A 25,925-nucleotide genomic window follows, 5' to 3' on the forward strand; every position below is an offset into this window, starting at 1 on the left:
ACATCAGAAATTTTGTTGGATCATCATTGGCGTTCCTATCATCTATTGAATACACAACATCCATCTTTGCATCTCGTGTCCATCGCTTGAGTATATACTTGTCGGGTAATTCAAATATTTGGCTGATGCGGAAGAAAACTAGCATGTGTCTGGACGGAATACCATCAAACTCAAATTTTCCACAATTACAAGATATACAATCTCTTAGTCTATCATGCGTGAGTAGCCTTGGTTTCGAGGACGAAGAACTTTGGAAACTCATGACATTGCAAATCATAATATCATCTCGTGTAGAGGCATATTGCACAATGTAACTATGGCTTTGACTGATTTCTTCTTAAAACTCCGTCCACTTCTTTTTCGTATAAACTTTAACCATTTGAGCTTCCATCGGCCAACCTATTGTGATTTTGGGATGCTCATTCATGTCAATATGGTATGCAACTAACTCATTATGTTTTTGGTGTCTCAATGCTCTATTGAAATGTATGATAAAATCCATCAAATTGTTCTTATTGGAGATATACTTCTTGAAAAACGAATGTGAACTCTCGGATCTCTGACTACTTAACATCCTAGCAAAGAATACATGACTAAAGTATGTCGGAACCCACTTATGCCGCAGTGCATACATCAACAATATCCAACTATTTTGCTCCAAGTTAGCACATCTAATTACATCCTTCCAACCATGCTCGAATTCCTCCGGAGATGTAGAATTTGTTATAACACTTTTATACTCTGATAGTGATCCCGAAAAGTTATCGGAGAAATCTTTTCAGGAAATTTATTCAGTATGTGCCATAAGCAATACCGATGCACAGTTTTCGGCAAAACTCGAGCAAGTGCTTTTGTCAATGCTGCGCACCTGTCGGCATAGCTTCAATAAACTTGTTAAGCAACCAGATATATGATTCGATTTTCTCGTCACTTAGAAATCCACAACCAAAAACTATAGTTTTATGATGATGATTAACCCCAACGAAAGGTGTAAAAATCATTGCATACTTATTGGTGTTATAAGTGGAATCAAACACAACAACATCGCCAAATACACTATAAGCTGCCCTTGATTTAGAATCCGCCCAAAAACATCGGCTGACCTATTTTCTGAATCTGTCTCATAGTCAAAGAAAAATGCTTTGTTCTTCTCTTTCTCAACTGTAAAGAATTCTATCAAAGTTTCAGCATCAATCCCCTTTTTTTCATCTCTTAATTCTTTCTCAAAATTCCTAATATCTCTCTCTGTGCAACCTACACTTTCGGGTCCACCATGCTCAATTTCTAACAGTTGCATTTGCTGACATATAGGTATATTAGCTTCTGAAAGTTGTTGGGTCAATACTCTCTTCGCGATAGAAACATTACGGTGTGATTGAAGCAAGTGCACCTTTGAGGGAGTAGAGAGTCCATGATTATGACCTTCTACAAAGACGCTAACACTCCAATCCGGTCCAGTTTGTTGCTTAACAATCGAAATTCTTGCCTTACAATCAGTTCTAACTTCACCACGAGCTCTTGAATTTATCGTGGCACCACTCAATGCTATATTTTTAGAACGATTCTCATCAGTTTGACCAGCTTTGAAACACACAAATTGTTTCCAAACGAGTTCATTTGTTTTCTTGTTCTTTTTGGTACTAATTGATCTTGCGCTAAAACCAGCTTCTCGTGCATACGATTGTAGAATGCAAACGCATCATCAACTGTTGCAAATCTCATTCCAATCTTCGGCTTTCGATCATTTGCAACTTGGGGGGTATATAGATCATCGTTCATATTTTCACTCAGAGAGTTGATATCCCCTTCATTGTTCATATTTTCACAGAGAGTTGATATCTCTTTCGTCATTCTTTGGTCAAAAATAAATTGTGCAACTAAGTTTCTCAACATGTAGTGAGGTAATAACATTCTATAAAACATAAAGTAATAAAATTAATAAAGAAGAAGAAAAGATTAAAGGTCTTACATGGGCATCTTCTTCCATAAGCTTACTGAAAGATATTAAAACAAGAGATAGAGCCTTAGTAATTTAAATAAAAGAAACTAAACATCCAGTAAAAATTGTTGCTTGTGAAATCAGTATTGCTTATGTCACATATGGAACAAATTGAAAAATATGTGCTACAAGCAAGTATGTAATCAATTGATTTAAGTTCGACAAAAAGAAATCAACAAAGTCTAGTGAAAATTCAAACCTTTACTCGTCTATGTGAATATCAAAACCGGAGGTAACGCGAACCTGAATAACTAATTCTTGAGGCGAACGTGGAAGATTTGAGAGAAATGATCAAATGATTTATTCTCAAAACTTTTAGCAAAAGAGCGCGGCGCAGAAAGCAGAAAATATTGAATTGGTAACTATCAATATAAACATGGTAAGAATATATATAATAAAGATAGTATGAATCTTAGAATACAAAGGATTTTACGAGAGGGGAGAGAATTTTGTATTAAAAAAATATAAAAAAGTATGCTGATTTGGAGAGGTGCTCATTGTCCCTCACAAATTTTTCCTTAGCATATCAATTCTCTATAGTATGAATACCGAATATATTTATAGATATATATTAAATACATTTGTAATGTAGTAGTAATATTAGTATACCAAATTTTCGATATTATATACGATACGACAATTTAAGAATGGTATACCATATCAGCCCAACCCTAATGCCCACTCGCACCCCCACGTACGAACATTACACATTGCGTTGATGACGGGCGAGAGGCCAATTACCCTACCTCACCCATGTCCGCGTCTTTCTATCTCATATTTAGGGATGTCAGTGTAGTCCGCAACCCGTGGGCTAGCCCGAATAGCCCTCCAAATTTATAGGTTATGGCTGAAAATTTCTAGCCCGATAAGATAAAAAACCGATTAACCCGCAAACCGTTAGGGCCAGACCGAAAGTTCGATGGGCTGGCCCGGAAACTCGATAAAATTTCTATTATTCTATTTTTTTTACTCCTAATTCGACACTTAATTGATTAATTTTATAATATAGATAACTAAAAAAATAACTTTCAATTTTATATTAAATATATAAATTATATATTGAATTTTTATTAATATAATAATTGATAAATAAATTAAAAACTTCAAATTCACTAAAAAAAATATTTAAATTTCTAAAACATGTATTAAAATTTCATAAAATATCTCAAATATTAGTATTTGGTCATGTTTATGATTGAGTTTGAGCATATATCTCAAATTTATAATAATTAAATATTTTAAATTTTATGAATATAGTTAATTATTATTTATTGGATTGATCGCATGTTAATTTTATCGGTAGTAACCCGATTAACTCGCTGAGCTAGCCCTAAACCCGAGCTTTTAGGGTTAGAGTTGAACTTTTATAACTCGAAAGGAATCACAACCCGACTAACCCGTACCCGATTGACTCGCAACCCAAGTAGGACGGCCCAAAACCCGATGGGCCAGCCCGATTAACATCCCTACTCATATTGGACGCGAACAGGGCTCGGTCTCGTGGATGTCTTTATTGAATAATGCATAAAAGTAGAACCTTTATTACGGAGCTTTCAATTTTCCTCGTATTCATCGACATCCCTTTGTCAAATCTTCCCCACCCACTCTCTCTGCCTCTCCCCTGGATATAACAAGGCTAAACTCCGATCAAGATTGCATTTTGGGGGCGCATTACTGAGGTACTCTTTCTGTTATAAGATCTAGTGCTTGCGATATTAATGTCTTTGTTCAAATGCTGCTGATTATTGTCCCTGCATTACTATTTTTCCGTTTTTATGATGAACTTCCGGCAATGGGTTAATGTTTCTAATGCTGCTCTGTTACTTCAGTCAGGTTTCTTGATCGAAAATGGACTCTGCCACCATGAATTTTTGCAGTAACTCCGTTTGCTCACCTCCTGTAAGTACTTGTCAGTTTTTCCTTTTATTTGTTAATTATTTTGTCGATTTCCTTTTACTTGCACCTTTCTGGTATGTTGTCTTCATTTGTATGCTGAGGTTAATAGTATCTTATTTTTGACTCTTTGAAATTTACGAGTGATGCATGTAACTACTGATTGCAACTAGCAATGTTAGGATGTCTTTCCTGCACTATAGCCTTATTCATTTATTCAAATATCTGGCTGTCAATCACATTGGCATTCGAACTAAAAGTCTAAATTTATGTTCTATGATGCAAAAGGGTTTATTCGTGGGGAGGACAGCAGGAATTAGGAGCTCGCAATGTAGCTTTATGTCGGGAAGTAGGATTCACTTCCCTAAGCAGAGGATTCAGGCTTCACAAGTTCGCCATAAATCTGGGAAACAAGGGGGAGCTCTTACTGTTACGTGCCGCGATGACAAAATTTTGATCGCCAACAGAGGAGAGATTGCAGTTCGCGTGATCCGGACTGCCCATGAGATGGGGATCCCTTGTGTTGCGGTTTACTCAACAATAGATAAGGATGCTCTTCATGTAAAACTAGCTGATGAAGCCGTTTGCATTGGAGAAGCACCAAGCAGTCAATCGTAAGCATAATTTTTCTTTCATCCATTAAATTTTTGTTCTCTCCCAGTCAGTAAAATCATGCATATTAAAAAATGATTAGCTTTTATCTTGGATAACTTGGATAGTCTCTCAAAGGACCAAATCTTTTAGAATCAAATTGGGAGTACTAGTAACTAATGGCAGTGAGCTCTTTGTTTAGATCCCAATATTTTTACAATCACAACATTTTATAAACACAGACTCTCTTACTTGGTTAACTGTTTAGATACCTAAGAGATTTTGTGGGAAAATTGGTAAAAAAGTAGACATTGTTTAAGATTCCAAGTGTTTCCTCTGGTGGTCTTGAGGTGCGGGTAGAACAGTGATGTAGTAGTTTTGTTTTTATTGTGTTCCTACGTAGTTCTCTGGAATAATAGTTTCGTTTCCCTTGGTTCTTGAGCTAATTTGAATGAGGTTTTGGGATTATTCCGTGGGGACATAGGCCCCTTTGTACTTGATTTACTACTGTTTAATTTAAAAATCGATACTTGAAGTTGTGCAGTATTTAGTATGTTTCCTATTTCATTGTGACTATATCCTTCTTGGTTTTGGGTTTTCTTACAGTTACCTGGTGATTCCAAATGTCCTATCTGCTGCCATCAGCCGTGGATGTACCATGCTGCACCCTGGATATGGTTTCCTTTCCGAGAATGCTGTTTTCGTTGAGATGTGCAGAGAGCATGGAATCAACTTTATAGGACCAAATGTAAGTTATCCAAATTCAAGTGCTTACGACAACTCAAGCTAATGCAGTGCATCCTTAACTTTTGGAATATCTAGTTTACTAGCAAACCCAGTCATTCCTGAGGAATGGGTGCATTGTTCACACAGATTTTAGTTATAGGCCAATAATGTGAATGTTGAATTTGAATTTTTTCAATCCTTTGACAAGCTTAGTTGGTCTCGCTTTGGGTTCGGTCATTGTTATCTTACTGAGATGGTCTATACTTGATAATGACACTTGAATGAAGCTCGGACAATTCCCATAGATAAGTGACTCTTGACTTTTGGCAATATCAATGATTGAATTAGATGGTAGATTCTATTGAAGCCTGACTTGTACTTGTCCTTGTTTTCTATTTCTTTGGAAAAGGTTTTGTTTTCTCACTTAAATTTACTTTTCCTGTAAAAGTCTCTCTTGATGTGTTAGATCATAAAAGTCTCATGTCTTTACCTGTGTGCTGGGAGTTGTCTGGCATCAAATAATATTGTTCTGTCTGGCTTATGTGATTAGGCTTGACACTTCATATATATACATCTAGGGCAGGGAACAGTAGATAGATGACCTTTTTAATGGAGCTTTATGTGTCACTAAGATGTCTGAGATTTTTTATTCTTCAATCCTGTGGTACTGCTTTCTGTTTGTTGTAGTTGTAGAGATTAGTTATGAGGATGTGAGCACAGAGTAAGATATGTTTGAATCATGTTCAACTTCAGCATCATATTGCCTTCATCTAAGTTCGGTTATGACATGAAGCCAAACTTCTAGAGACTTTGGGTTGAGTATTGATGTTTAACATGGATGTTCACAATCTCCATATATGCCTACATGAATTAAACTTCTATTCAATAAATTTAGTACTACTGATTTTGATATATCAAATGGCTATTTATAAATTTGTGTTTCTCAGTATCCTCCTTATTATTACCTGGATACAGATAGATTATGGATTCAAATTTTTATTTCATTGCAGCCTGATAGCATTAGGGTCATGGGTGACAAGTCAACTGCTAGAGAAACAATGAAAAATGCTGGAGTACCAACTGTCCCTGGAAGTGATGGATTGCTACAGGTATTACCCTATGTCAGGATTACTGCTTCACAGATAACATTTTTCTTGTACATTCTAATAATAATAATTGTGTCCGTGCGTGATGTTAGCGCAGTCGCACGAATAGGCTCTTCTGTCTTCTCCGTTTAACGAAAATGGTTTATGTCATTGCAGACTACTGAAGAAGCAATCAAACTTGCAGATAAGATTGGTTACCCTGTCATGATTAAGGTATGTTTGTATAGTATGTTCTATTTCAAGAATTATGTGCCCCAACCACTGAGATTACAAAATACGCGTTTCTGAAATTGTCTTTTACTTTACCGAGGAAAAACATAGATTTGCTTTAGGTATTATTCTTATAGAATGAGTTGGCTTTGTGTGAGTTTAAGATGACATATTGCGCTATTCAGTGGTTCAGTTGTTTGCTACCTAACCGTAAATGATTTCATATCACTTCTCAAGAGCTATGCAATTTGTTAGCAAGATTATGTATTATCTTCTTGGATACATATTATTTGTCTGTTTCAAATGAAGCCTTTTACTGTACCTCTTTAGCAATACGCTAAGAGCAAGTTAGTCTTGTCATCCTACATAGATGCATACTTGAGATAAAATGTTGAGATATTATACAGTGAGACCTGACTAGTACTCAAAATGGACTCTTGTTGGGTAAATGTGGCTGTTTTTTTACAATGCTAGTATTAGTCAAGGGAAAATGAAATATGTTTATCTCTATATGAAGTAGTTAGGACTTTTAGTATTCAATTGGAGGCTAGTTAATATTCTGTCACAATAGTAGCATTTAGAAAACTGATTAAGATTAAGCGTGCGTATGTTTACAAAAAGCCGATATCAGTCATGATGTTTTGTTTCTTTTTCATGGGCTTATTTTGTCTTTCTATTATCAAAGTGGGTACTTTTAACCATCAACCTCTTTTCTAAATCTTTATTTTCTAGATAGATTTCAGAGTAAATATACTTGAATTTAAAACATGTCTCCCAGAGTGACCTCCTAGTCCTCTGTGCCAACATTTAATCCATCATCAAGTAAGTGTACCATTTGGTGCCTGTGTAGTCTATATGAATTATTCAAATAAGTTCTATGTATCCTTCCACCATCTGGCAATGTCATTCTGACATGCAATTGCGTTGAGACAAGTTTCCAATACATGCATGAATCATGATGCACAATGTTGGTATTGTAAATTTCACGGATGTGATTGATGACATCTGATTCATATTGAAGGCAACAGCTGGTGGAGGAGGACGAGGAATGCGACTTGCTAAAGAACCTGATGAGTTTGTGAAGTTGTTGCAGGTAATTAACTTTTCCCTAGAACTTTCAGGTGATTTACATAATCTTAGGGCAAGCTATGTTCTTCATATTTCTTCATGAGTTCTATTTGATCCTAGACTATTTTATAATACTTGCTGGTGGTTGCTGTTCTTTTTATTATACTCATGATAAAGCTAAATTATTTAACATGCCATTGTTGTGTATATAACTTTATCCGCTGTTCTATTTTAGCGCGTTTGCAGTTTTCTGCAATGAGATAGAGTCACATGGTTATAGTGAAAATTTATGCATCTAAACTGTGCCTGAATTCTTATGCTTTCTAGTATATGCATACACTCTTCATTACAATCTGTCATCTGTTCGTGCTGATAACACCCGTTGTTTAATTGAATTATTTCATACTGGCGCCATTGAATTTCATTGTGAAATGTGTAAAATAGTAGTAATTTATCTTCTTTCTTCTGGGACACAGCAAGCTAAGAGTGAAGCTGCAGCTGCATTTGGTAATGATGGTGTTTACCTGGAGAAGTATATCCAGAATCCAAGACATATTGAATTTCAGGTAACAACAAACTTGTGCTTGTAATGAAGCTACTGTTGAATAGACAAATTAGGATTTATGTATTTGGAGTTTGAACTTGTTTCCACATGGATATCATTGTGTCAAGGTACTTATGAATCTGATGAACTGATGACTTATGTTGCGTTAAATAACAATGTAGACAAAATTATTGCAATCGGATGATGTTTATACTTAAATGCCATCTACAGGTTTTGGCTGACAAATTTGGTAATGTTGTGCACTTTGGGGAGCGTGACTGTAGCATCCAGGTAGACATTGCAATTCACTAGTTTTCAATCTGCGAAATCATGTTTCCAGATGTAGCATTGGTGAAAGGTAGTGATGTTGAAGTTTCTTGTCTGCAGAGAAGAAACCAAAAGTTGCTAGAAGAAGCACCTTCTCCTGCATTAACACCTGAGTTGCGGAAAGCCATGGGGGATGCAGCAGTTGCAGCAGCAGCGTCAATTGGTTACATTGGTGTTGGTACAGTTGAGTTCCTTTTGGATGAAAGAGGGTCCTTTTACTTCATGGAGATGAACACCAGGATCCAGGTGAAAAGATGGGACTTGGGCACTCTATTCAACAGCAGTGTTAATCCTTGATATATATGAATGAATGTACTTATTTGGATGTTTTGTAGGTCGAGCATCCAGTTACTGAGATGATATCCTCAGTTGACCTGATTGAGGAACAGATCCGAGTGGCTAGAGGCGAGAAACTCCGTTACACACAGGTATATAAACAAAGCGTTCAAGACCCTTGCTACCAACCTTCAATCACTAATTGATACGGACATTGTATTCCTATAGGACGATATTGTGCTCAAAGGACATTCAATTGAATGCCGTATTAATGCAGAAGATGCTTTCAAAAATTTCAGACCTGGACCAGGTATGTTCGATTATTATCCATGAGTACTTGATTTATGAACTGCTTTCTTCAAAGCTTTTTCTTAGTTTTCATGATATGCATGTGATTCAATTACTTTGAAGACCTGAAACTTGTTGCAACAGAGGGTCGGAGAATTGAGAAATGTTCCACACTTTCAATTCAAATACCAAGTGATAAATGGTCTTTTGTGCTAAACAATATCAATTCGGGAAGTGGTTGTATCTTACACTCAAATGCCTTTCGTGTTTAACTGAACAGGGAGAATTACAGCATACCTTCCAGCTGGAGGCCCATTCGTGCGCATGGATAGCCATGTTTATTCAGATTATGTTGTTCCACCCAGCTACGATTCCCTGCTTGGAAAGGTTTGCTGTTTTTTTGGTTTAAGCTATTCAATTTGATAGAACCTCATTTAGGTGAGGAAGATGCTAAGAGACCTGTTGAAATAATTGAGTGAACATAACATGACAGTGTCTTCATTGACAATTTGACATTGAATCTATTACAAGTGCAATTATTTTAAGCTTTTCAACACTCTAGATGAAATATGGTTTCCACAGAACCACAGGCACACATATATTTCACATTTGTTTTCTTATTACAAGATCAAAATGGTGAATTAATCATTATCCAATCAAAATAAGGTATAATAAACCTATAAGCATACACATGATAGTTGAATTTCTTGCTGAAGTAGATTTATGCCAATATATGTTCCAATTTTATGTGCATAGTAAAATTTGCATCTCTCTTGTCAATATTATTTATAGGCGACATAACATCATTAAACGGATTGTAGATTTGTTGTTCGATTTCAGCACACGAGTTTATGCATCAGCATGCTACATTTTACATATTTCTTGTATCCTAGTTTTCTTTACTATTATATTGAGAAATCAGCTTTGGGCAGCACTAAACTATATTCCAATATTGTGATTTTAGCTTATTGTTTGGGCTCCGACAAGAGAAAAGGCAATCCAACGTATGAAGAGGGCCCTTAATGATACCACCATTACAGGTAAAGCATTGGATTTTACTTAAGATTTTGTTTATTGTCTGCTATTCTTGTTTTGAAACTAGCCTTCAAAAGTGGCACACCATATTGGATCAAAACATGCATCTCTTTCCCATCCATGTTTGTGTCGTAACATTTTTGAGTGTCTCCAGGGGTCCCAACAACAATTGAATACCACAAACTTATCCTGGAAATTGAGGTAGACTTTGGAAAATTTATGATAATTGTTTTCTGAGAGGCCTTCATGAATTTAAACTGCTTCATGTGTTTATGGTATAGGATTTCAAAAATGGAAAAGTGGATACAGCTTTTATTCCAAAACACGAGGAGGAGCTCGCTGAGGTGAGACACTTATCCATGATAGTTTCCATAAGTTCTCTTCTTGCTTCTTTTGAGAAGTCATGAATTTTTTATGAGAAACATTCCATTACGAGTCATAACTAGATCGAAAAAAAGTTCCAACTTTCCCATTTTCTTTGTTTAATCTGATTTGGACCATCATGTTAAAGATGAAATCACACAATGAAACCAGTTAGCAGTGTAGGTGTAGCTAATGACTCGATATAGCACAATGTTGTACGATGTCATTGCCCTCACTCTTATATATTCAAGAGAGCATCATGGGGTGTCGTTGATTTCTTGTGTTTGTGATTGCAGCCTCAGCCAACGGAACCAACGGAAACAAAAGAGCTGGCTAGAGCTTCCGCTTAAGCTAGTCTCGTGTCGCGATCAATGGAAGCAAGCTTTTGGCTTCACTTGTTTATTTGATAGCTGCACATTATTAAATACTGGTACTTGTTTTTCCACATTTTTCACTTGTTAAATGAGCTTTAGTTGTAACGTAGATGAGAACTATTCTTGGTTTCGGGTAAAAAATGATTTTCAGTTTTTTACTTCATAAATGAGTGAAATAAATGTGTGATTTCCACCAATTTTTTGTAATTACCTTTAGATTGAGTTATTTTTGAGAAAAATAATGGTATAAATGTTAAGAAAAAATATTTATCCTAAATGAGGTGATATAAAATCCCCCATAGTTTAGGAATGCAGTGTAATTATTCATATGATCTTCAATGACTCAAACCAATCCTAAATATGCACTCCCTCCGTCCCAAGGAAGATGACCTATTTCTTGGACGGCACGAGATTTTATGCAGTTATATTTTGTGTGTTAAGAGAAGAGAGTAAAGTAAGAAAGAGGGGATAAAGTAGAGATAAAAGTATTTTCATTATAAGTAATGAGTCATCTTGATTGGGATAAACCAGAAAGGAAAATGGGTCATCTTCAATGGGATGGAGAGAGTAGTATAATTTATTAATAGATAATAAGTGCCATCATTAAATATAGAGACTACAAAGCCTTATTCATGTCCTACCAAAACTTTTGATATGATGCTATTTTTGAAAATACATAAAGATCGAGCCCTTTTCCCAACTCTCAAAGATCTGTACCTTTTTAAATATATTATCCATAGATGACTAGTCATGTGAAAAATAATTGAAGAAAATCAATAAAGAAGTCTTATACATATGACGGCTACACAGTTCTATGCAATGTGGAATGGGCAACTATAGTGACACTACACAATTAAAGAATAATTATAATAATTACGCTTCGAATTATTAACAATCATTGCCTGCCACTTATAAAAAAATAGTTTCTCTATCCAAATCGAAGTATATGTATAGTATATCAATTTGTAATATTACACTTATCTCCTATTCTGTCCTATCATTGGATGATTACTAAAAATACTTCTCCAGAAAGAAAAAGGTTAGCTTATGATTTTTGTGATTATTAAAAAATTTATTTCCTAGACATTTTACGGTCACAAGAATGCGTGTGTAGGGACAAAAGAAGTTATCTATGACATAAAATATGATTAGTTATCATATAAAATAGATAGAGTTGAACTTCGAAATTTTTTTTTGTGGGATCTTACATTTTGACCCATTCAATCATGAAGGACTTCTTGTGCCCTACAATTACTTGTAAGTTCGTAGAATGGATGATTGGCTTAGTATTAGGGGTGAGAAAAAAATCGAAAATCGAATATCCGAACTGAACCAAATCGAAATTTTGAAATTCGGTTCGACTTTTTCAGTTTTTCGGTTGTTCGGTTCGGTTTTAAAAATACAAAATTTCGATTTTTCGGTTCGATTCAGTTCGGGCGAAAAAAATAACCGAAAAACCGAATTATATTTTAAATATAATATTATTTATATATTTATTCTATTAATTTAATATATTATATCATATATATATATATTATATTCTTTTAATATGTATTATATATATTCTATTAATTTTATATTATATATATATAGGTCTGGGGTCCTATTCTAATGCTTATAGCACCCTAATCCAAAATCAAGACTAAATCCTCATCCTTGGATTTTAAAATGAGTGGATGAGATTAAAGCTCACAAAATCTCAATAAATAGTAGACAAAATATCAACAAAAGGGTAATATCGTCATTATGTTATCATATGATAATTTTCGTTAGTGTTTTTTTATATCAACATTGTGTATTACAAATATCAACAATATGACATTAGAATATCAACACAAGGATAAGAAAATATCAACACATTTTTATTGAGATTGGACATGCATAATATTGAGATTTTGCCTACAATATATTGAGATTTTTTGTTGCATTTGTTGAAAATAGCTGCTTTATCAACATGTACGAAAATTGAAATATAATTTATCAAATTTCATCACCCGAACATCGTCGGAACATATGCAATTGAGATCTCGTTGGAATCCTTATTAAATTATCTTTAATTTGATATATTTTTTGCGAAAAAATAATTTAAATTGCTAAGAGAGAGTTACGTAAATTTAAAGATTTGAGATGATTTTGAGGAGAGAGAAAGTAGTTAGTTATAATTACTACATATAGGATTTGACATTAATACCCTTTTAATTTAATTAATAATTATTTAAATTTAAAATATATTACACTTGGCATTATATTAACTACAAGATCTTCTAATCTAATGGTTGAAAATTGGTCTCAATTTGGGATTGATAATTAGTTAGCAATTGATTACATCCCTTTAAGGGGTGGTGACACCCTAACATGCCCCTATATATTTATATTCTATTAGTATATATAAAACAAAATAAATTATATATAAAATAAATTATATTTATATTCTTTTTTTTGGGGTTTTTTGAAAATTTTGGTTTTTCCGGCTTTGTTCGGTTTTTGAAGTTCGGTTTTCGATTTTTCGATTTTTCAGTTCGGTTCGGTTTGGATTTTGAACTAAATTCGGTTTTTCGGGTTTCGGTTTGGTTTTTCGGGTTTGGTTCGGTTTTGGCAAAAAACCGAACTGAAACCCGAATGCTCACCCCTACGTAGTTTGAACTAAAGAGTCTTTCTCTATATTATTTTATTTGTTAGTATGTCTTGAATTCGTATTATTTGTCACTAGCCAAACGGGGTCCGGCGATATACTATGTTTCTGTTTTATACCTTAATTGTTATATTGGGCATAACCTGTCATTTGTGTGCCGATTTATATAGAAGTAGGACGCACAACTTTGTAATCTGAAAAACAATCTGAATACAATCTCCTTTCCTGCCCGTAAATGTAGCCAACACAACGTTGATGAACCACGTAAAATTGTGTCTCTTTACGTTTTTGTTTGTTTCGATTACACAATTACTCTATTTCGTCACAACATTATTATTCATCAAACTATTTATCATCACTTTTCATAAAACGAGTGTAGGAAAGTCAACGGGACTTCTAACGGTGGACGAAGGGAGTAAGGCCATCTGCATTCCTGTCTCTTATCCGTCTCTTAACCGTCTCATCTCTTCACTATTCATGGGCCCCATCGTACTTTTCACCACATCTCTTATCTAAGAGACAACACCTGCATCCCTCCATCTCTTAAGTCTTAACCATCTCATCCCTTAACTATTCATTTAATTTCATTTTTTTTATATCCAACAAATTCAATCAATATTTTATTAAAATATTAAATTAATACTAATAATTCATTAAATCATTAAAAACCACGAAAATTACAACATTCGAAAAATACATAATTGAAATCCTATGGAGTATTTTTATTTTTTATTTTTATTTTTTAATTTTCGATTTTTATTACAATATTGAAAAACACAAAATTGAAAATTACAATATATTTTTTTTTTCGTATTTTCCTGAATTTTTTTTTAAACAAAAAAAACATTTTCAACTCATATAAACAACGTCCACTCGCGGGGCCAGTGAGTGAGCGTCACGCACGAACGGGAGCACGCCATGTCACCAAGGCGCGTGGCGAGCTCTCTCGCGAGACGCCTCTCCCGGACGAGCCAAGCGACGAGACACCTAGTAATTAGATGTCGAACACGCAACAAGGCGAAATAGCGATCTAGTTCCTAATTAACTAAATTTGAGGGAGAAAGTGGTGTTGTTGGAGGAGATGAATTTGGGTGAATAATGTGATTGTTAATAAATTGGCATTGTTTGCGGTTGGATCTTTATTTATTGGGTTTGTATGACCAAAATTATGTCTACATCTAGCACCGCTGTTCATGTCGTTGTGGGCGAATCCCACCCTTTTTTCTTTTTTCTTTTTCTTTTATTTACAATTGAGATTTTATTTTTTTCATAAATAAGTCTTTTCTTAAAAGAAAGTAGTAGTGGTAACACTTTTTAACGGAAAATAAGACTTTAAGATTGTACTACTAATTTTCGTTAAAAGTTTATTTAATATTAAGGAAAGTTTCAATTATTGCAAATTAATGTTTTTTTTAAAGCAGGTATAAAAATGTAATTATAAATCGTTTAAAATAAATGCCCCACGAGACTTGATTTTACTATAAAATCTTATAGAGAAGTCGCATTTGTTGTGAGTAAATTTTTATTTCATTTTGTAAATGAAAAAAAAAAGAGAGTATAACATCCGTGTTTAGTTGTTTGGTGACGGACTAGAGAGAAGTGAACATAAATGATTTCGTACCATCTTATATTAACTCAAATAATAATCAGTATGCCTAAATTGACATTGTTAAAAAGATTTGACAAGAGCGCAAAAAACTTGAAAATTGTTGGATTTTTTTTTTGTCTATTTAATCGGATTACCATAATCAAGCAGAGTTGTCATTTTTTAATCAAGCAGTGTCTAAGCAGAGTTACATAATTAATGATTGGTATTTAGAGTATATTAGTATTAATAAGCTAGCGGCCAATGATTAAAAGTTTAAAACAATATTAATCCTGTTTTTGGAGAGAGAGAGAGAGAAGAGGCTGAAGAAAATTCTTTGCAGGCTCTGCAGGTTAGATTTCCAGTCTCTGCAATGCATAGAAAACTCCAAATATTTGGTTCATCTACACCACATGTGTAGAAAGTTTGATCTCTGATTAAAATTCTGTGTAAAGTCTAATTTTAATGAGTAAAAAGTAGGTGGAAAAGTTTCAATCTTGCTTATGTCACTTTCTTAGTGATTAAAGGGTTTATTGGTGGGAATAAATTCCATGATTTGGGAGTTACTACATGAGGAAATTTTCAACATGTGCATGGTGTTTAGGAATTAGGGGTATAAGTTCTTGCTTACTGGTTTCCTCAATGGTTAGAGACAATTGTTTGTGTATGCTAAAATGGGGTTCACCTTTATCCCTTCTAAAAACTCCTACAGTTGCATAGGAATTGTACCTTTTTGCTTTGCAGAGCACGTGTTTGAGAATTTGACCCAATGGTAACTTGATAGAAGAGAACAAAAAGTGGCTGTAAAAATGAATTCTTGGTGTAATTCTGTTTAGCTGTGGGCCTCTACTGTGAAAAACTGTTAGTAGCAAAATGAGTGCCTTTTGTCTATTGGTGAAAGTTTTTTGGGGATGATTGAGATGTATCAATTTGATTAGTGTTATTATCCATGTTGGACTTCTGGGGCTTTCTTCTTTGTTTGATACCATGGTGGTCCCTTTCACTCTTCACATTCTTACACTGCCCTAATTACTATCTTACTGATTTCCCATAACCAATTATTTCTGCCCATCTTTTTTCTTTGCATTCCCGTTTCACCGGTGCATTTTCCTCGAAAACTATGTTTTGTTTATATATATTGATGGCTCTGGGAGATATTTCTCATGGTCTAACCAAACTTCTTCATTAATATGGTCAGTACTTCACTAGAGGCTCCTGAGGCAATTCACTGGTGTATTCGATTTCGTGTGGTTCTTGGCGGCATCCGTTGTGGTTGTTGTTTAAGGCGGGCCTCTCTCTTGTTGTATTTCTAACAATATAATTGAGATCTGAAATATTTGGATTCTGAGCAATGCATCTGAAGTACTACTGAGTGGGATTCATTTTCCGGGAATTGTTGTAGTTAGCGGTTTTGGAATCGATTTAGACTAGATGCCGGCTGAGGAATCAAGTAGCTCCGTGTGGAGTAGGGAGCAGGATCTACAATTTGAGAAGGCAATAGCTTCTTATGGTGAGGAGTGTCCGGATAGATGGGAGAAAATTGCAGCAGAAGTGGCTGGGAAATCTGTGGAAGAGGTTATGTACCATTACGAACTTCTAGTTGATGATGTAAACGAAATCGAGGCTGGCTTTGTAGAAGTTCCATGTTACAATTCTTCTTCAGATGGTTCGGCTGGTCATGCTGGTGATGAAGCAACTACTAAGAAGGGCGGCTATTCTGGAAATTCAAACAGTGACACAAATCGGGGATCCAAATCTTCTAAGATGGACCAGGAGCGTCGTAAGGGTATTGCTTGGACAGAGGACGAACACAGGTAAATTACTCTGCACTTGATTGCCATGTTCTAATATCATATTGAATAAACTAATTTAGACTAGGTGGGCCAGCTTTATCATAACAAAGTATGTAATTAAATATTTCATCTTACCAGATATATTCCAAGTTTCCAACTTGATTCTTTTCTTGGAGTTGCTCGTTTGATACTGTTCTGGAATAAAGAATGCTATATGTTCCTGTTTAATGTCTAGCATTTAAGTGCCTAAAATCGTATCTGCCTAATGTGTACTTGGTTGAGAAGTGGTTAACTTAAAATGTTACATCTATAAGGAAATCTTGCACACCTTAGATGCTGTTTCTAGTATGTCTTTTCCTTTAATATTTGGCATCTTTACTGAGTAAAGTTGAGGTTTTTGTCTTAATGTGTGCCTGCACAGATATGCTCGTACACTCGTACTAGATGTACAACTTGTATCCACCACTATGGGTGGTGGTAACCTTGGTGCCATTTTGGACTTTGTCTATACCTTTTAAACACAACTGAAGAGCTAGCATACATTGGTTAGTTATCTCCAGTTTTGGATAAGGCAAATGTGATTGAACATAGTTAGCTATACATTCTAGTATCGACTATCGATACATTTTCTCAGTTTCATACGTAGTTATATTTTGGGATTTAAGAAATACTACAACCCAATGTTAATAGGTACCCCGTACCCCCAGTCAATATCTCAAAGGAGTATTTTAGCTGCAAAGGTATTTTCTTTCTGGAAATTTTGTGGCTGCAGACCTGTGCAAGGTGCAGAAACATTAAACCAATGCCTTATTTTGATTTAGAAATCAACTTATTGTTATATTTATGTTTTGTACTTTAAGTCAGCGTCTATAGCAATTGTGGGTCGTGATTTCACTCTTTTAAAACTCTCGCACAAACCTGAAATGGTATTAGGTAGACACTTAAGATATGCAACTTCTTTATAGAACTCTACTAAAAAAATATCCGGGATATTTATATATGCATATCCTTTATTTGTACTTGAATCTTGATGGTATTCATCATCTTCTATAGCAGATGTGAAGTCTGAATGGTGGCATATTTGGAAAAGTTTTGGGTGATTAAGATACATGTAGGGGACTTGAGGTTACCCATGTTAGGTTATTCTCCATATTGCAGATGTTATGGCTCTTGACAGAATGTGAAGTCAAGCTTGTTGATAGTTTCACTAACTCGTGTGCTCAAAAAACAGGTTGTTTCTCCTGGGACTGGACAAATACGGTAAAGGTGATTGGAGAAGCATTTCTCGGAATTTTGTTGTGACGAGGACTCCTACACAAGTAGCCAGCCACGCTCAGAAGTATTTTATTCGTTTGAACTCCATGAACAAAGATAGGAGGCGATCAAGCATCCATGACATTACCAGTGTCAGCTGCGGAAATGTTTCAGAGCCTCAAGCTCCGATCACCGGTCAAACTAATGGTGGAGGTTCATCTGGAAAACCTATCAAATCCCTCCCTCAATCTCCTGTTGCTGCCACAGGAGTTGGCATGTATGGGTCGCCAACTATGGGACAACCAATCGGAGGGCCTATTGTTTCAGCAGTCGGCACGCCAGTTAATCTTCCACCACCTCCGCATCTGGCATATCCAGTTCATGGCTCCGTGGTTCCTGGTGCCCCTTTGAATATGGCTCCCGTGTCTTACCCGGTGCAGCGTCATAGGTAATTCCTGGCTGAGAATTGTGGCAGATGCATTTTTATTTCATTTTTATTGTTATAAATTAGAAATAAACTATAAACTGAACCCAACCTGTATAGGCAAATTATGTCTCAAGTCTTCAAAGTTGTTATGGTTGGACTTGTAAAATGTAAACTATTATCTGTAACTTTAGAAATAGAACAGTTTTATTAGCCACTAATCTTTTCAACATTGTCGATGTTTAAGTATTGGTTGTCCATATAGAACTAGAAAATGTCTATCTTGCACATTGATTCCTTCTGGCAGTTTAAAGATATCCCTTGGGCCTTGATAGATAGATATTAATGTAGGAAACATGTATCATGTGGGAAATTCCTAAAGGCTAGGCCTTTGGCCTTTCATATGGTGTAACCTCCAAAATGTTTATGGAGTGCCTTAATACCAAGACCTTTCATGTAGGCTCCCCTATCCTATAAATAGGTGTGGTTTTGAGAGATGAGAACACACCAACAATCATTCTCTCTTCTCTCTAAGCTCAAGCATTCTAGTTCGCATCTTAGGAGCACTACATTGCTCGGTTCTCGCCTCCAATTCAAGTTCGCCGGAGCCTACGAGTTTGAGGTGCTTCTACTCGGTAGGAGGAAAGTTGTTTCATCTTTGGGGACGTTGCGCCAATCCGTGAGCACTAGCCGGGGCGTATCTCGTCTTGCGGAGAGAGGGTTACCTCGACTCGACTTGAAGAAGACAATAGTTTGCATCTTGTTCTTTTATTGTATTTCTTTTGTTTTATTTACCTCTAGTTTTTGGTTCTTTTGTAATAGCAAGAGTTGCCCGTGTAAAGGCTACACTATTTCCAACAATTAAAAATAAAATTGAGACATCAAAAGGAAAAATGGACAAAATATAAACTAAGATTTGGGTGGGGTGCGCCAAGCCATGGCAGTAGTGCAACGCCAAGGCGACACTCGAAAGCCCAGGCAGCAAGCTACCGTGGGGGCTCTCCCCCTCAAAAAATAAATTTAATATCATGTGAGTCAATGACTCACATATCAGATATTAAACTGAAAAGAACAGATACTACATTTGATCTTAGCTAAAAGGAAAGGTATGCTTTTCCACACTTGGAGATTGTCTATTTATTACATATGTCACTCCACGCCTAGCTCGGAGGTTTTAATGTGGGACAATTATCCAAACAAACTAACATATGTCTGCTTACATGAAAGAAATACAGTGAGAGGCATGCAAAATTAAGAGCTTTATTCCACGCATTTCCTTTAAAGAGAGTTTGATTATTTGTTGTAATTACATTATTCATTATCAATCTTATAAAGCTTGATTCAAGAGAATGGAGAAAAAGATCATGATTGATGTATCATATTTGTGTTTTTCGATTAAAGCTCAAAGGCAATTCAATTGAGAAAGCACACAATAACTACACAATAATGGATAAAAAATCATCGGGGAACTATAATTCAACGGAATATTTTTTTTGAAAAAAGTTTGCGGTCAGTCGTAATGTTAACTTATTAAAATAATTAAGGATATAATTATTAAAATAATTAAGGATATAATTAGGAAGTTAGTAATCATATTTAACAGCTTAATTTGGTTAAAATTGGAATTAAAAATATTGACCGTTAAAATTTGACGGAAAAGTTAACTTTGGACCGATTGTGATCCGAGTTGAAATGTTTGGGATCCAAAAATTCAAAAGATAATGTCTAGGACCAAAATAGTAAAATGGACATGTTCAGGACCAATATTTGGCCTTTATTCAATTAAAAATAAGACAATGTTTGCGGTTACGACTAAATTCAGATTTTCAATCAATTTTATTTTAAAAAAATACATTAATTTTAGGCTTTTGATTGGATTAAATTTGTAATCTTTCAAAGAAAAAATTCAATTTTAAATATAACTCAATGTTTTAAACTCCGACAAAGAAACTCGAAAGCAAGCTAGCGTTGGTATGTTGAACTACGAAATGAAATTTTGAACCTCGAGCAATTCACGAAAATGGAATTAGCGGCAGGGGAAATGAGGAATGAGGAAATGACGGAAGTGGTAGCGAAAGAGCCATTTCATATTCCCGACCTGCCCGTATTTCTTTTGCAACTACTTTTAATCTTTTACGATTCAAGAAATCTTTTTGTAAATGGATTTGAGCTCTCTTGAAAGTTGAACTTCAATAATTATAGTTATTTGAAATGTTGTCATGGGGTATATTGTTATGTGGAATGTTGTTATGGGCCTATGGGGTATAGAGTTATGTGAGTTGTTATGGGGTATATAGTTATGTGAAATGCAGTAATTTTTTGTATAGAGTTATGTGAAATGCTGTTATGGGGTATAGAGTCTTATAGGAGTCAAGGCTGTCACTCGTTTAAATCAAGCACGAGAGGTACTTGGTTTTATAACTCACTCACACAATCTATTTGAATAAATGCATCAATGGATTACCCAATAAATTTGGAATGAAACTTTCGAATAATAATGAAGAAGGATTACAGAACATGAATGGAAATGTGCCTTCTTGTGTCATTAGTCCATATTAGGTTGTTGGAAATGAGATTTTAATCACTTAGTGTCATTGTTGGATATGAAATATATGAACTCTTTTGTAGGATCCGATTAGATAGAAGAAATCGAGAAATGAGAGGTCTTCCCATGCATACATTACAACATCCCAATGGGTCCATGGTCCAAATGACATAATACTTACTTTGAGAAAAGTAGGCAGAGATGATGCGGTGAATAAAGTTAAGAACAGTGCTATAGGGCAGCTCCTGGAAATTGAGAAAGGAAGGAAGACTAATATGACCTTACACTATCTACTTATACGACAGATTCAGACGGATGCAATCCCACCGAATAAACTTTGCTTTCTGGTAGGTGGACGACTTATCAAGTTATCAGCCAAGGAGTTTTCCCTCATCACAGGGTTTCGGTTTGGCAAATCCAATTTCCAATACCAAGACAAAAAATATAAAAAGCCTCCTTCTACAAGTCTGTTCTATACCCATTTCCATCGTAAGAACGTAAACAAGTTACGATTGGTAACGCTATGTGCCGACTTCTCTGCCTAGAAATTGGATTGCACAGAGAGCTACATAAAAATTGCATTGTTGATTATCTGTTACTCGACTGTCTTGTGCAGAGACGACTACGTAATCGATTCTTAGGCATGACATCTAGTCGAAGACTACGATTGATGGAATGTCTATCCTTGGGGGCACACTCAATGCTGATGTTATTGTCTTACGTTGAATATGCTGGACCGACTTTAAATGTGGATAAATATTGCTGCAATGGTCTGATCTGGGTCTTACAATTGTGGTCTTATGAGACCATTACACAACTAGGATAACAATGTGCGGAGCTCATATCTAAAGAGGCCATTCCTTGATGTTTGAAGTGGGAGGTCCTTAAATTGCAGGGATGAATTTGATAACTTCTATGAAAATCCAGACGTAAGTTTACTTTAATTATTAATTATTAATTCAGTTGAATGAAGAATGTTACAAAGGTTCCATGAGTTCACATAACACTTTAGTATGTATTGCAAGAAACTCATGGAAAATTCATTAAAAGGCAAAGGTTTAAAAGTACTTGACTTTTGAAGTCCAAACACCCACATTGAACTTTTGCAAGCAAAAGTTCAGAAAACTATCACAGCGCGACCTATTAAAAACTGATAGAAAATTAAACAAATGTCAGTCCATAGTCGAGCAACATTAGAGACGGCATATTACAACTGATCCATGTATCCGGTCTTCTCCTTACGGTAAAAAATGCACCATCGGCTAAAGCCCTAAATTCTTTCATATCAACAAGCAACCCATTCACATCAAGAACGAGAAGCAGTTTTGGCTTGTGGCCAGCCATATCTTTGTTAGATGTGTTTTCCTCTACCACATTCTCCTTTCCTTTATGTCTTTCCCCTTCCATCTCCAATCCAGTATGTTGTTCATCCATGTCCTCCTTAATAAAACGATCATAAAATGAGCATGCCACTTAATCCATGTTAACTACATGTACATATAATCCTTGTCAGTTTTCAGTATCAACTCATATACATCATTCAATTCATTGTAAGCAGCTGGCGTAGGACACAAGCACAACTTTGTTCTCCAAAGAAGTAAGTGATGCATGTTTGCATCCAATTGCGCACCTTGCTATATCACAAACCATTTTAAAGCAGTCAAGTTCTTTTATCTGTGAAGAAGCTCCTTTAAGAGTTTGAACAAGTTTGTTTCCATCATCATTCATATGTTTGATGTATTTCATGACATCCTTCACAATTTCAACTTACAGAGTCAACTATGAAAAGTCCCAAACCACTCTCTTCAACATCAAGAATTCTTTCCACAATTGTCTGCTGCTCTATATGGCGTTTATATCTTTCTGTTCTGAGACCCAAAGCAAATCTGCCAGCTTGAATCTCAGTTATTTCTTTCACTTCTAGTAGTTCACTTATCCAACCTTTCATTGTCAGAAAGTCACGAGGAACTGGGCGATCGCAATGGACAAATCTGTCCACGTAGCACAGCTGCAATGAATTCAAACAATGTGAAATACATATATAAATCATGTTAACTATTAATACAGGTAGGCCTGGGTAAATACACCGAAAAACGGTATATCGAATTTTTGGTATACCAAAATTTTTGGTACGTAAGTTTTCGATACGATAACGATATGGATTTTCTTATACCACGGTATACCGTTTTAAATCGAATGTACGATATATATCGATATTATCGGTATACCGAAATATATCGAAAATCAATACGTATTGAATTATCGGTACATATCGTTTATACTGATTATAATAATAATATAATTTAAGTTTTTAAGATTTAAAATTTAAAATCATAAATAGATATCTATTTAATCTATTTATATATTCAAAAAATATTTATTGGAAACCTTAAAATCATAAATAGATATCTATTTAATTTCGGTATGCCGTTCGTAACGGTATACCGAAGTACGGTACAATATACCGAAATTTCGATACGGTAACAGTATAGATATTATCCATATCAAAATTTCAAAACTTTTGATACAGCAATGATATGAAATTCTTTCATATCGATATTTTCGATACGATAACGATACAAAATTTTCAGTACAATATACCGTATCGACCCAGCCCTAAATACTGTGAAATACATATGCAATTCATGTAAAATACATATGAGATTCATGTTAACTACATTATGCAATTCAAATTAACTACTTAAACAATATTAACTAAATACACATGCCATGTATCACGTATTCTAAAATGCCACATGGGAAACATACCATGAGGAAGACAAGCGGCCCATTGTAAGGTGAGCGCTTTGCGCGTTTGGGACGCAATCAGTTCCTATGTGTATGTTTGAGTACAAAGATTACATACCGACACCAATTGATGTTTTTGATATTGTCTATGTCGTCAATCATATACTCAATCTTGGATCTAATATCCCCGCAAGGTGAAGTTTCTATCAAAGCTGATTCTAGAAGAACCATAAACAACTTCTTAAATAGATTTCCTGCTTGATATTCTGCCAACATAATCTCTGCAACTTTTTCATGAGTAACTTTCCGTCCCTTCACATGCAAACTTTCTGAAATCTCTTTCATGAACTTAGTGTGATATGCTTCTGCATCCCTTAGATACACTCTTTTACCTCTTGAAAATCCATACGTTAGCTCGACATCATCTTCAGTCAAATTTATTGGCTTTCCATCTGCAAGCTTGATACTGCAGCTGTACGGATTGAAACTTCTCAGTAAACCGTAGGCCAATATGCTGGGAATACTGCTGACATTGTAAATCAGAATGTGTCCAAATCCCATGTCCTTGACTGCTTGTCGTTGTATATCATTAAAAATCTTGTCATGAATGTCGGCGCCAACTTCCCTCAAATGTCCGATGTGGGACAGGTTTGTACTAACAATTCTTAATGGCCTCAACGAAAACTTGAGGCTTTCTCTTCACTAGCAGCTTCTTTGTTAGTCCAAAATCATCATCATCATTTTCCTACCCCGACTTGTTTCCTTTATTATTAGCGTCTTTGTTAGTCCAAAATCATCATCATCATTTTCCTCATCCGACTTGTTTCCTTTATCATTACTTTTCTTTTCTTGACCTTCTCTCTTTTCTCTATCATGTTTTTCTTTTTGTACTTCTTTTATTTTATCCTTGCGAATTTTTTTTAGCACAGTTGTCACACCCTAACCTTATTGGCGTATGCATTTAAAAAGTTTACGACTTTAAATAAAGTAATTGCATATTCAAAACACGACCGCACCGATTCTGACAATACGTGGAGTTTGTATAACTCACACCAACCAAAACATCATTTATATCAGATTCTGAAAAATATTAGCAGCTTATATGAGCCACAACTCAACATATATAAATTCCACCTATAATTTCACACCACGCAAATATCATACATATTCTTTAAACAAGTGCATATAACTAGAAGCAACAAATATCATAAACAATTTAATATACATATCCATATGCATATGTCTCTCTATTCAATTTATTATTCTGTGACCGATCAAGCCTGAGATGCTCGGGATTCCTCTATGACCCGAAGGTCTCTCCGAAATTGGACTCATAGGTCCCTCTGTATTTGACCCAAAGGTTCCTCTGTAATTGGACTCATAGGTCCTTCTGTATTTGACCCGAAGGTCCATATGTAATTGGACTCATAGGTCCCTCTGTATTTGACCCGAAGGTCTCTCTATAATTTCAGATCCAGGATAAGACCATCTTAGATCCTCTTTAATCACATGATTCATGTACTTCCACTATCATATGTAAAACATATCAATTCTATCCATTGCATATCTATATTATATTCTATCAAATAATTTCAAATATCCATTCCAATTTAATAGTACATAGCCCTTGGTAATTATCACCGCCCTCTCCTCGAAAATTATAATTAGCCTCGGTAAACCTATTTGACGCCAAAATCTGTGTGGAAACCAAATTTGTTTGGGGCATTTCAGTTGGCGAACCCGAGTTTTCTTTTCATCTTCCGATTCTCAGTTGGCGAAACCAAAATTCATCTACCAGCAACTCAAATCCCTCGGCGCATATCCCTCGGTAATTATCACCGCCCTCTCCTCGGAAATTGTAATTAACCTCGGTAAACATAATCGGCGCCAAAACCTGTGTGGAAACCAAATTTGTTTGGGGCATTTCGGTTGGCGAACCTGAGTTTCCTTTTCATTTTCCGTTTCTCAGTTGGTGAAACCAAAATTCATCTCCCAGCAACTCAAATCTCTCGGCGCATTTCAGTTGGAGAACATAATGGGGTCTTCAGAAACTCAAATCCTAACTCATTCGGTATCCAATGAAGGGGAAGATAAAATACCCGTCCTTCTGGTAATTTCATTGTAAATTTGTTGACATCTAGTTA

At 35.3% G+C, this 25,925-nt stretch overlaps 2 protein-coding genes and 1 non-coding gene across 5 annotated transcripts; 2 read left to right on the plus strand and 1 right to left on the minus strand.

Moving 5' to 3' along the window:
• The first annotated feature begins 3,531 nt into the window (after window positions 1-3,531).
• Window positions 3,532-10,997, plus strand: LOC125210767 (biotin carboxylase 2, chloroplastic). Of its 2 annotated transcripts, none has more exons than XM_048110351.1 (17): window positions 3,532-3,678; window positions 3,829-3,898; window positions 4,181-4,506; window positions 5,090-5,231; window positions 6,220-6,318; window positions 6,472-6,528; window positions 7,547-7,618; window positions 8,070-8,159; window positions 8,369-8,428; window positions 8,525-8,710; window positions 8,800-8,892; window positions 8,969-9,050; window positions 9,309-9,415; window positions 9,993-10,068; window positions 10,218-10,264; window positions 10,345-10,407; window positions 10,723-10,997. In XM_048110351.1, the coding sequence occupies exons 2-17, from the start codon at window positions 3,848-3,850 to the stop codon at window positions 10,774-10,776; spliced, it is 1,605 nt and encodes a 534-aa protein (XP_047966308.1). In that variant the 5' UTR covers window positions 3,532-3,678; window positions 3,829-3,847; the 3' UTR covers window positions 10,777-10,997. The 2 variants fall into 2 exon arrangements, with proteins under 2 accessions (XP_047966308.1, XP_047966309.1); XM_048110352.1 differs by having other exon boundaries at window positions 3,569-3,678; window positions 3,833-3,898.
• A 4,294-nt stretch (window positions 10,998-15,291) lies between these two features.
• On the plus strand, window positions 15,292-18,709 carry LOC125209585 (transcription factor SRM1-like). Of its 2 annotated transcripts, XM_048109179.1 has the most exons (3): window positions 15,292-15,369; window positions 16,216-16,831; window positions 18,042-18,709. In XM_048109179.1, the coding sequence occupies exons 2-3, from the start codon at window positions 16,449-16,451 to the stop codon at window positions 18,514-18,516; spliced, it is 858 nt and encodes a 285-aa protein (XP_047965136.1). In that variant the 5' UTR covers window positions 15,292-15,369; window positions 16,216-16,448; the 3' UTR covers window positions 18,517-18,709. The 2 variants fall into 2 exon arrangements, with proteins under 2 accessions (XP_047965136.1, XP_047965135.1); XM_048109178.1 differs by lacking the exon at window positions 15,292-15,369 and having other exon boundaries at window positions 15,986-16,831.
• A 699-nt stretch (window positions 18,710-19,408) lies between these two features.
• On the minus strand, window positions 19,409-19,598 carry LOC125217282. Its single transcript, XR_007175696.1, has one exon. It is a non-coding gene; the product is annotated as a U2 spliceosomal RNA (small nuclear RNA).
• Window positions 19,599-25,925: the final 6,327 nt, after the last annotated feature.

Source organism: Salvia hispanica, chromosome 3 (genome assembly GCF_023119035.1).
Source record: "Salvia hispanica cultivar TCC Black 2014 chromosome 3, UniMelb_Shisp_WGS_1.0, whole genome shotgun sequence".
Classification (NCBI taxonomy): domain Eukaryota; kingdom Viridiplantae; phylum Streptophyta; class Magnoliopsida; order Lamiales; family Lamiaceae; genus Salvia; species Salvia hispanica.

What these genes read in the sequence shown, in the direction of transcription:
- LOC125210767 (XM_048110351.1), top strand. Translation starts at nt 3,848, where the DNA reads ATGGACTCTGCCACCATGAATTTTTGCAGTAACTCCGTTTGCTCACCT. An exon ending in AGCGTGACTGTAGCATCCAG is followed by an intron (nt 8,429 to 8,524) that starts GTAGACATTGCA and finishes TCTTGTCTGCAG; the next exon opens with AGAAGAAACCAAAAGTTGCT. An exon ending in AGAAACTCCGTTACACACAG is followed by an intron (nt 8,893 to 8,968) that starts GTATATAAACAA and finishes GTATTCCTATAG; the next exon opens with GACGATATTGTGCTCAAAGG.
- LOC125209585 (XM_048109179.1), top strand. Translation starts at nt 16,449, where the DNA reads ATGCCGGCTGAGGAATCAAGTAGCTCCGTGTGGAGTAGGGAGCAGGAT. An exon ending in TGGACAGAGGACGAACACAG is followed by an intron (nt 16,832 to 18,041) that starts GTAAATTACTCT and finishes CTCAAAAAACAG; the next exon opens with GTTGTTTCTCCTGGGACTGG.